The sequence below is a fragment of the Spinacia oleracea genome, chromosome 5, assembly GCF_020520425.1.
Source record: "Spinacia oleracea cultivar Varoflay chromosome 5, BTI_SOV_V1, whole genome shotgun sequence".
Taxonomy (NCBI): domain Eukaryota; kingdom Viridiplantae; phylum Streptophyta; class Magnoliopsida; order Caryophyllales; family Amaranthaceae; genus Spinacia; species Spinacia oleracea.
The window spans coordinates 23016733-23028965 of NC_079491.1; the positions used below are offsets into that span (position 1 = coordinate 23016733).

At 36.2% G+C, this 12233-nt stretch overlaps 1 protein-coding gene across 2 annotated transcripts; it reads left to right on the forward strand.

The window, feature by feature from the left end:
• Nucleotides 1-3037: 3037 nt before the first annotated feature.
• Nucleotides 3038-12143, forward strand: LOC110793487 (uncharacterized). 2 transcript variants are annotated; one of them, XM_021998360.2, is made up of 8 exons: nucleotides 3038-3199; nucleotides 3312-3569; nucleotides 4087-4150; nucleotides 5849-5927; nucleotides 6056-6151; nucleotides 9523-9626; nucleotides 9722-9858; nucleotides 11634-12143. In XM_021998360.2, the coding sequence occupies exons 4-8, from the start codon at nucleotides 5868-5870 to the stop codon at nucleotides 11714-11716; spliced, it is 480 nt and encodes a 159-aa protein (XP_021854052.1). In that variant the 5' UTR covers nucleotides 3038-3199; nucleotides 3312-3569; nucleotides 4087-4150; nucleotides 5849-5867; the 3' UTR covers nucleotides 11717-12143. The 2 variants fall into 2 exon arrangements, with proteins under 2 accessions (XP_021854052.1, XP_056685152.1); XM_056829174.1 differs by lacking the exon at nucleotides 4087-4150.
• The last annotated feature ends 90 nt before the right edge of the window (nucleotides 12144-12233 follow it).

The following is a 12233-nucleotide window of genomic DNA, read 5'->3' on the forward strand; positions in this document are numbered from 1 at the left end:
CAAAAGGAATGGATTATTTACACAAGAGACCAAACATTATGTTAGAAGGTCATACATAAACTACAGTATTGAGCCAACGGAGGAAACAAAAAATCTGTGTTCAGCTCCGTACCTTTAAGTCAGAATAACAACAGGTAATCACCTTGCCACAACATAATGCTGCAAAGAATAACTGAAACTGTAGTTCTGTAAAGAAAGCACCATCGTTGTTCACGTTTCAGGTTTATTTCCATGATGATGAATATACTGAGCTCCTTATCCCTGGTGAAAATACTGAGCTCAAACCATTTGCAAGCCATCATGGTTTATTTCCACTTTCCGGGATTCCAACACTCTCTGCAAAGCATAATGGCATCTGAAATTACAAAGCAGAAGTAAACAACTAAATAAAACAGGATTACTCTACCAGACGCTTTTTATTGTTTTGATAAACTCTACCAGAAGCTAATTTCACAACAATTAATAACATTTGCATACCGCCAGGGAAGATGATCGAGGAACATATTGGGTGAAATGAGTATCTCCTTAAAATTTTGGCGGTCAGCTATGACTGCTCTATATCGTGGTTCCGTTCCTTGAGCTCCCCAACCTTTGAAAAGAGGGAAAGTAGTGGTCCTTTGTCTTTTGATTAAGTGTATAACAAGGCCTGGAAGATAGAGTTCTGGTGGATCACCAGGTGATCTTCCTACAGATGATGGCACTGCTTCCATAAACCGAGATACTGGATCATCAACAGGATTTTCATCTGGGACAATAGAATCAGTGAAATCTTCCAGCAGATCAATGGACAAGCTATTGTCATTATCTTCTCTACGAAATTCATTATGCAGGAATGCATAGTTGCCAAAGTCCGTGTTTCCTGACATTAGAAGACTAATACGTGAATACAAAAGGAATGATAAAAGTGGGAGGGAAGGAGATAGGAAACAAAATAATAATGACAAGGTGTGAAAAACATTACCTTCGGAAAGGATTTTTGAATGAGTACCATAAACTTTGTCAGTCGTACAACTTTGAGGTGCATCACCAGCAATAACTGCAGCTGGAAGAGGCTTCAATGCCTTACCATTCTGATACTTGCTCACATAAAGAAACAACTGTGCCAATTTGGAGATCAAGGCTGTATCAGTTGTGCTGCCTTGTGACAATGTAGTTAATGCAGCAACTCGCAGCCTTCAGATTGAGTTGAATAATCACCCACTTTAATTATTTTTCGTAATTAAAAACAATTGGAATTGTTAAAATTATAAAAGTTTAAATCGTCCAAATTTGGTTTCGTAACATTGAATTGGATTTTGTTGTTCGATTGGACGAGCAAGCCACTCGCACGAGGGCGATGGCTGTTGTCCATGTGCTTGTGGTGCACACAACAAGGCCCGGTGCCATGGCTGTGGCGCGCGCATTAGGGATGGCAATGGATCGGACTCGGGTCGGATGCAGCAAGATCCGAATCCGATCCATTTACTAATCGGATGCTAAAAATGGATCCGAATCCGAATCCGAGTCCGAAACTCCGAAACCCGAGTCCGATCCGAATACTCATTTTGAAGGTCCGAATCCGACCCGATCAGTCGGACCTCCGACGAGATCCGAATCCATCCTAATCAATTTGAACGCTTCTGCAACATTTTTCTTAAAATTTTCCAACAAAAAAGAAATGCGTTAAAGACGATGAACAAATACATAGTACATATGATTCTTAAATTTAAACCTTGCTCATATAAAATAAAACTAGAAATAATCCAAGTTGATTGCATATATTATTCCCATCGGTTAAATAAATTACACTTAAATTGATTACAAAAATGAACAACTACAAATCTATATCCTGGAATTCTAATTAAGAGAGTACAAGAAATCAATAATTAAAAGATTCATATAACGAATTAATGAAGTAACCATACACCTATAAATCTAGCCCAATATATAACTAAATCGACCATACCTTTAACAATTAATTCAAACCATAAATCATCACAAGAAGACCGATTGAAATCGAAAACCGCAACACCTAGTGGAAGGCGGCGATGGTGGAAGGCGGCGATGGTGGTCGAATTTATAAGAAAGATGGAGTAGAGAGGAGAGAGAGAGTCCTTTGAAAGAGTTTTTAGTGGAGGTCGAGATGCTGGATGATTTCTATGGAGATGGAGCAGGGGCTACTTTGAATCTTTGATACTCCGTAGTTTCTAATTTCTGAGGGGGGCTGTAGAAGTGGGAAGGAGAGAGAGTTAGATTAGGCGGTGGATGAGGGAGTTGGAAATTAGGGTTTGCTTTTATATATTACAAGGGAAAATGAATTATTACTGTTAAAGCTAGCGGGTCGGAGTCGGGTCGGAGTCGGGTCGGATGTCACGCAGGATCCATATCCGATCCGACTCCCATTCGGACTCGGAGTTATTTTTTCGGATTCGGATTCGGATTATTTTATTTCGGATTCGGAGCGGAGTTTTTTCTTCAAATCGGGTCGGATTCGGATCGGAGTCGGATTGAATTGCCATCCCTAGCGCGCATGCAACGACACAAGGGCAGGAGCAGCGAGCCAACACTGGCATGAACATGGGCTTGGCGTGTCATCTGAATGTGTGCGACAATGTGCAATGGTTGGGCTAAGCCTACGGGCGAGCCTCGTGCACGCAGCACGCAAGGCTCACCGAAGCGGCACCAGCAAGAGAGCTGGCGTGCCCGCGCGCGCTGGCTAAGCGCACAAGCAGCGAGGCAGGGACTAGCACTACTCGTGCACATGGGCGTGCTTGCGTGTCTGTGTGCTGCTGCGTTACGCGGGTGTAATCCTCGTAATTTTATACATTTTATTAATATATTTTAACGTATAGTTAATTATATTTAAATAGAATTTACGAATTTTAGAAATAAATATGTAAATAACGAATATTTAGTTTTATACGTTTTAAATATTTCAACGATTTATGAAAAAAATAATTTTAGAATTTTATGTTGAAAATAATTCAAATTACGAAAACACGTTCAATTGAATTTGGATAATCAATCATAACCGTTTTGGATTCAAACAAACTTAATCCTACTCCTAGCCCAAAATAATAAAGCCCAAAACACTCTCCTCCCTTCCCTTTTCAATCTCACGTGAAATAAAATAAACCACCAAAAACCCCTGCTTCCCCTTGCTGCTACTGCTCACGCCGCCGGACCGCCGCAGCACGCGCCACCGGCCCCCCTCTGCACGGTACTCCTCCTCCTCCTCTCCCCTCTCGTCGTTCTCTTCTCTTTTGTTTTTTTTTCTTGCGTTCGTTTTATCTCCTGCTCAACTCGTTTCTGTTTGCTTGAACCAACGACAGCCACCGCGTACGCAGCCGCGACCACCAGGCCAGCCACAACCACCACTTGAATCGTCGTCGCTGCCCTGCTCAGCCGACACCCTCTTCTCTCTCCTCCTTCGCGTGGAAATCCTCCCTTTCCCTGCTTGTTTCTTGCGCAAGTCAGCCGCACCACCAGCCGACTGCCGCCACCGTCAACCTGCTCTCGCATTGCCATCGTGCCTCCGCGCCGCAGCACCACCTCCGGCCAGCCAGCCAGCCTTCTCTCCCTCACTTTTGGTTATTTCTCAAACCCTTAAAACTAATTAATGTTTTAATTTATATTTATTAATATAATTCATGTTTTTCTTGAATTAAATTATAGATTTTATGAGTCAATTATGAAATTCAGATTTTATGTTTTGCATAATTAAATTATTAATTTTCAGATTATATAATTGAATTGGAATAAGAATTTTAATTATTAAAGCATGAATTTTCAAGGTTTTAATAGTTTTAAAATCATTGTAGGATGATTATAAATTATGAAAGTTATTATTTTTATGATTTTAAGCATGTTGGATATATTTTGGAGTAGTTTGAAACTATTTTATATTGCTGGAAATTGTAAATTCGTGTTATATTGAAATTTGTGATAATTCGTGATCGTTAGTGAAGTAATCACTATGCTAGGAGATTTAGTAGTTAAGTTTGGATGTTGAGGAATGTTCTAAATATGTTTAGGATGTATTTAGAATACTTGATTATTGCTGTGAATTACTGGAAGTTGATTGAGAACCTTTATTGGTTGTTTTAGGCGGAGAATTCTGTGTAGACGACTTTTGTAATCGTTAAAGTGGCCTATCAATTTATTACACAAGGTACGTACATACCTGTGTGCTTGGAGATGTGTGTTATTATTGAAACCATGTTGTTGTCGATGAACTTGGTTATGTTGAAATTTACATGTTTAATATTGTTGGATGAACATGTTGAACATATATTTCGTTATGAGAATTATAGCATGTTAGTATAGATGATTGATGCAAACATGTTGGTTGGGAACACTAGATTATTTTATATATATTGGTTTAGATCGATTGATCGTTGTTCCTTTTTAGCTTTTCACTACTTTATGAGGGCCGAGGACCTTGTTAGTAAGTTGAAACCTTATACCCATATACAGGGGTTGATCATTGTTAAAGGAAAGGTTGAATTAATTGGAATGAGTCTTGATTGATACCCTTGTGATCACTTACTTAATTCCAAGATAAAAACTGTTGTGAATAATTGTTGATTGTATATGACTTATGTGATTGTTGAGTCATAATAGAGTTTTAATCATGTAAAGTGAAACTAAGTAGCAATAGCTTTAGACTGTGCACGTCTGAAGTGACGGACAAACAGGTGTTGGGGTTCATGGTGGTAGCCCATGGTCTTTTCTGGGACCGGATTGATCATGTAAAGTGAAACTGAGTAGCAATAGCTTTAGAAAATATATATTGATACTAAGCTAATAAGAACGCAATGCCTACAATTTTTCATACGTACTAATCACAAAAAATAACCAAATGTCCATTATGAATAGTGTAAAAATTCAAATGCTGCTATATTTAGGAAACCGGGGAAGTATGATAGATTGGTAGTAGATTGGTAGTAGTTTACTCAGTTTTAGATAAGAGTTCATCCAGGAAAGCTGTAATTAATTAACTATCAATGTAATGTAGGAAGTTCTTATGTTAGTTTTGAGGTACTCCCTCCGTCCCTTAATACTCGACCCGGTTTGACCGGCACAGAGTTTAAGGGACTTGAATTGACTTATTAGTTTAATAGGTAGTAGTTAATAGCGGGGTATTATTTTAATGTAGTTAGTGGGAAATGTGTAAAGGGGTAGAGGGGGGTGTTGAATTTTTTATTATTTTTTGTATGGAGTAGGGGGTAGGTGTGTTAATAGGGGGGAGTGAGAAATAATATAATATTGGTAGAAGATTTCCATTTTTAGAAACAGGTCAAGTATTAAGGGACGACCCGATAAGGAAAACAGGTCGAGTATTAAGGGACGGAGGGAGTATTATTTATAACTAGCGAAATTAAATAAACTTACAATCTTGATTATTTTTTATGTAAACAGTTAAAAAACTGTGTCTTTTATGTTATAGAAAAAACCTTAATTAATTAATACAAGTAATCAAAATTATAATTGTACGTCGAGCCAACACGTGCATGACACATGTTTCTGACTAGTTATAAAATAAAAATAAACTTTTCTCCTCAAACTCCAACTCACAGCTGGTCTTGTCTCCCTCCTCCTCCTCGTCTTAAAACCCTCCCTACGAAACCACCATCTTGTAGCTGTATCACCACCTATAGTCGGCCGCCCCTCTGCCAACTACCTCTCCTTCTCTGCCGCTTCAATTCCTGGTTTGCACTTTATTCGCTTATCTATTTTGTATCGATTTTTTTTGATTGATTTTTTCTGTTGATTTTATTTGTATTTGAAGTCCAATTAGTGTCCAGTCTCATGTGGGGATGATGTATTTCGTCTGTTTAAATGCTGAGTTCTTTTTAATTTGTACCAGGGTTTCTGTTTGATTAAAGATGGGATGGAAGGCGGCTCAAAAACTTATTAGGAATTGGAAGATTCTGAGAGGGGATAATGTAAGTTCCCCCAAATTGAAAATTTTCTTAAACCCTTGCTTTCTTTTTTGTGAAATCTCATAATTATGTCGTTGATTGTTTTTCTTTTTTTTGCTGGTGAGGTTTCATTTTTTGTTGTTTTTGCATAGGTGATGATAATTAGGGGCAAAGATAAAGGCGAAACCGGCACTGTTAAGCGTGTGGTTCGATCTCAGAATCGTGTTATTGTTGAGGGAAAAAACCTTGTAAGATTCTTTCTTTCTCTATGAAAATAATACATATGTTATGGTGGAAATGGATTTTTGTAAATGTTGCTTCTCAAGAGGATCTTAAAATGGTGCATGTAGTTCGTTTATACTTAAATTAAATAATCTCATAAGTAATGTTGTTAATAACAATTAGTAGAGTGATTTAAATTCATTGGAGTATTAGTTATTGTTCATTCTAGAGGGTATGCTGTTTTAACTCTTAGATGACATGATGTTGTGGTTTGAATTGTGTTTTTAAAACTTTTTTTTCCGGTTCGGTGTGCTCCTCTTAGAGAAAACATGAAAGTTTTTTGATAAAAAACAGAGATGAGGTAGATGCTATTACAGAGTACCATTTTGCTTGTTTGAACAATTGATATCCTTAAATTTTCAAGACATCATCAGACTTCAAAACCATCATACGAGTACCATTTTGCTTGTTTGAACAATTGATATCCTTATTGATTCATTGTTCCAACATTGGTCTCTTCGCCCCCCCCCCCTTCAAACTGGAGTTACCTGTCTAAAAGACAATGCACGATTAGTACACTTTCGTCCAAATTTTTAGCTGTTATGTCACCAAGATATTTTAGCTTTTGTAAATAAACCCACCACGAATTAAAAAAAAATTGAAAAGAAAGGAAAATTACTCTATCCACGTGCAATGCGATGAAGGAAGATGTCCAACATTCAGATGAACAACTAGACAAGTGTCAAATGACATAAAAATGTCAAGTTGCAAATAAACAAGCTCAATTGTTAATAATCATGATTTTTAGATGAATTCCAGCAAAGCAAAGTAAACACTTCCGTGCGTTCAGGGGAAATATTACGGAGTAAATCAACATCTTTAAAAGAACAGGAAAAGGAGGCACTGCTCAAAAATCAAAATATTCCAACCAAAAATATATCAAGCAGCATACCCTTTATGATTAAGAAGGAATGAATCGGTCTATAAAATATCAAAGAATTTTAGTTCGACAAAATATTTTGAAATTACTAGTAATCTTTTTAAGTGGACGAGAAGGTGACGACGATGGTGGTGAATTTCATTGTTTCATTTTTCCGTCGAGAAATTAATGTCAATAGTTATGGTGGAAAATGTTCGGTAATGATGGAGGGTTTGAGAGGAGGATGATACTGGGTTTGATGAAAGGAGAGAGAAATAGGTGTAAAGAGTGTTTTTAGATGGACATGGAGGGGCATTGTTGTAATGATTAGGGCATGATTGTCCAACAAAAAGTTTCACTAAAGGGAGAAAATAGCTCCTCAAAAAACAATTTGTATTCATTCCAAGAAGCTATTTTGGGCTTCTAGAAAAATTGATTCTCCTCCTTGTAAACCCCGTGTTTGGCCAAGAAACTGTTACTGAAGTTGAGAAACACTTCCAGAAGCTTGGTCAAACAACATACTGACCTTGAGCATTCACTAATCTATCAATCTAATACTGTTTACTTAATGTTATAGGCATTGTAGTTAGTAAGTCAATAGTATAAGGGTATAATCCAATTTGATTTTGTTTACCATTGAGAAAAGTCAGAAACAGAAGGGTACCAATGAGAATTTCCCAAAAACTTTTGTAAATCCTGCTTGACATATTTCACTGTTGACACGGTGGGTTTATATGGGTGTTCAGTGAGCCACTAGTTGGACATTAAGTGTTTCCAAGGAAGGGCAGAAGAAGAAGAATATTCCTTCTGCCTTCTAGATCTGTTGGGTTAATGCTTTAGTTGGTTTACGCTGTTAACTAAATTTATTTTTGTGTTTTTTTCAACGTAAGTATTTATTTTAACGTCTGCAGAACCTGCTTGGTATATTTCTCTGTTTTGTTCCATGTAAGCTAGTGTTAGAATTCTTCATGCTGTAAAATAAATGAAACTTATGTTGTAGTTGGTGTACAATGTTTCATAATCTTATTAGTATTGGTTCTGAAGAGTTAAAAGTTCTAAAATATACATCCTTCGTTTCTAAATACATGCAACAATTTGACTTTTACACTATTCACATACTAAGTTTGAGTTCAAATTTTAACTACTACTCCCTCGTTCCATAATGATGTTCCAATTTTCTTTTTCACGTTTGCCAATGCACGTTTTATATCATTTTTATCTCTAATTACACAATAATAAAAATTAAAAAAATTCATATTCTTAAGGTACTCCTTGAGATGAATCAAACAAGACCCACATGAATATGTTTTTTCTTATATATTGGATAAAATTTAGAAGATTGTCTTCAATTGCGAATAGAAACCTGAATTGGAACATCATTATGAAACGGAAAGAGTATATCGTTTAAATGATATATTTAAACTGTTGTTAGATTAGCCTCAATAATAATTTTCAAAATATCAACTTTTTTGTAACTTTTACTACTTCCCCTGTTCCTTGAATGGTGTGTCACAAACCTGAATTGGAACATCATTATGAAACGGAGGGAGTATATCGAATAAATTATACTTCCTCCGTTCATTTGTACTCGCAACGTTTGTCACTTTCACGCATGCCAATGCACAACTTTGATCATTAATATCGTTAATTCTCTTTAAGCAAAAATTATAAAAAGTTAATATTTTGAAAATACATATCAAGACGAATCTAACAAGATCCAACATGACTATGTTTTAACTTACGTATAAATTACCAACAATAGTCAACGTATAATATGTGAATAGTGTAGAAATCACAAACGTTGCGAGTATTAAAAATCGGAGGAAATATAATTTAAAATGTTGTTAGATTAGCCTCAATATTAATTTTAAATTATCAACTTTTTTGTAACTTTTACTATTTCCCTAGTTCCTTAATATTGCACCATGTTTACTTTACGCTTCCCAACACATGACGTTGAATCTTAATCTTTTGAATTATGCACAAGTAAGAATTAAAAAATTTGATATTTAGAAAGTCTAACTATATATTGATACAAATCTAAAAGATCCTACATGATTAAATATTTTCTTTCGTATACATTACAAAAGATGGTCTAAGTCATAACGTGAGTAGTGTAAAAGTCAAGATGGTGCGATATTTGTGGAACAGAAGAAGTATACACACTTGATAGTTGATGGTCAAAGTTAAGCATTGGCAAGCAACCGTTGCGTATGTTTAGAAACGGAGGAAGTATGGAATTCATGTAAGTTAGCAGGTTTCATTTTGGTAGAATGTATTGATTTACTTATTCAGTTGCTGGTTTGGTAGGATTTAAACTATTCCTGAATTTCTCAAATGCATTGCAGGATTGAACATACCAATTGTATGTGATGGAAATTGAAGTATACGTTGTAGGTTGCTGTTTTATTCAGGTTCTTTTGATAGTCTAGCCGGTATAGGCTACTGCTCATGGCTTCTTTTTTTGTAAATTATCAGGTCAAAAAACATATTAAACAAGGGCAAGGCCACGAAGGTGGCATTTTTACAGTTGAAGCGCCACTACACGTCTCAAATGTGCAAGTTGTTGATCCAGTTACTGGGTATTGTCAACTTCTCATTTGTCTCCACTAACTTACTAGTTATTCTGTATATAATAGATTCCAACGAAATGTTCGGGTCATGTTTTTGTCTGCAGAAAGCCTTGCAAGGTAGGAATTCGATATCTAGAGGATGGCGGAAAGGTCAGAGTTGCGAGAGGTATAGGAGCATCAGGGGCCATTATCCCTCGCCCTGAAATTTTGAAGATAAGGACCACACCAAGGCCTGCTGCTCGTATGTATCTGATTCTTACTTTCTTCCATTTGATATTCACAGAATCTTTAAGTCATAGGAAGCATGTGACTTTTATGGTCAAATTTAATTAGCTTTGACACCACTAGACAAGCTGTAAATGTGCAAAGTTATTGTTTAAGTTCAGCAATGATCGTCACACATTAAAATTCTATGTAACTCTTTATAAATAGTAGCCAAAATTAACCAACTTTGACCACAAAACTCAATTGTGGCCAATTATTATGAGATAGGTAGTAGAAGGCTTTTCATGTGAAGCTGGATTTTTCTTTGATTAATACGGGGATTGTTTAGAATGCATCATTTAGTTTGGCCAAGTTAGCCTGTATGCTTTCTTCTTCTTTTTAGAAAAAAGTTTCAGGTCCAATAGGTTCAAATTAGGACTAATAAGTTTAATTTACACACAAACAAAAGAAAAAAAATATAAGGGCTAGTACGCTCTGATTGGGACTAGTGATTTCAGATAGATTCACTTTGGAATTTTCAAGGTCAGGTGGAGAAAGCACTGCCTTAGAGCCAAATCGTGGTCATATAGTTTTTAAAGATGATTGTATTGGGGTTTATAGTAGCAAAAGATGATAGGAAATGTGGGAGATGAAGATTTTGTGAAAAGGGCCAGAAACAAATATATCGAGTCTTATGTTTTAAGGCAAAGGACCAATCTCAACTTCGCCTATATTAGCATCAATGTGGTATTTGTGTAGTGAATTCTTTGTTTATGAAACCTAATTCCAACAGAAAACTGATGAAGAATTCTGTGTATATGCTGTTCTCAGCACATTTGTTTGACCCTAGAAATTCTTTGCCAAAACATCTCTGTATTTATGAAACCTAGATATTTCCTTTTCCAAAATGTCTCACTTTTTTTTTGACGGTATCCAAAATGTCTCCCTTTTGTTTTGCAATCTTCAAAACTCAAGTTTCAATTTGTCTTCTACAGTTCTACTATAATAGCCCTTTATCTCTTGTATCCTATATCGTAGGTTTGTTTTTATAACTCTTGCTATTTCAAAGACTGGAAAAACGAAAAATAAAAAATTTGAAGCAGATTTTTCAAAATTTTCTAATGAGATGAGAAATGGTTCACAAAAGCTCATCAGAAAAGTGTTCCCCTAGAAATTTCTGGAAAGGTTTCAAATATTATTGGAAGTTTTATAAAAGCCGCACATAACAGTACAACGCTATTCCCTGCGTCCACAAATTACTATCAGTTTGAGTGATTTTGTCCAAACAATTGTTACCTACAGAACACGACTCCCTTGTTAAAGAATACTTCATACATATCAAGTTAGCCAAGCTTGTCCAAAACTTCAAATGGAACTGTTACGAGGAATGCGATGCAAAACAATGTTGGCAACATTCTAATGCTGCCCTCACATCAATATGTGCTTGGCCTGATATTATTAAAAATAACTTCCTAAACTCTCAATATGGAGGGTTTGTTTATGTGCTTACACGTTCTTATACAAGGGAGTTCTTGATAAAGGGTCAGCCTCAAATATTAAAACTTGATGTGTTGTTCCTTTTTGTCTCTGCGTTGGGTTTGTTGTTGTGCTTACATGATTTAGTGTTTATCGAGTATTAGATTCTGCTCTACTAAAGGGTTGTATTTCATACTTACTGAAATGTCATAAAAAGTAATACTTGAGACAATTTAGCATTTTCCTCGTGCTTGTGAACTAGTGATATCTAATTCTAAGGGAGCTCATTTCTTGTGCTTCTCTACTTGTTCTCTTATCCATTTCTTTCTTCTGCAGCTGGTCCTAAGGATACCCTGATGGAATTTGTGCTGGAAAAGACATACAATTCTAAGACCGGAGAGGGGATGCCGAACCTTTAAGGGGGCCAAATATCTTTTAGATCAGCCAGGTGTATCTGATGGCTAAGGGATTGGCTCCATGGCATTATTTTCATAATGTTAATGCAGTAGTTTCTCTAGAATGTTTTGGGTTAATAATTCTAAGGTATCTTGCTTACACTAAAAAATTCATGCGAGTGATTTTTTCGTTGGAAGAATGATCTCGTGTGTGTTTTGCTTAGTTCTTTTACAGCTATTAAATCCTCGTACCTCTTCCTTACCCTCTATATTGGTTCTCACAAAAATGATGTATCAGCTGTAAGAAATGTTGTCAAAGCATGGAAAATTTGGGTGGCGTGACGCTTTGGCCGGGCTTGTGCTGACTGCTGGGTCTTGCTTTTATCACGCCATGTTGTATTGGATTTCAGTATGGTCAATGCAAAATGAAAATCTGATCCGTATACTTTAATGGTCTCTTGCCGAAAGCAAAGAAAGTGTTAAATTTTTCCTAGTACTGTTACAAGGTATGCATAATGCATGCGGTACAGGAGTTATATTT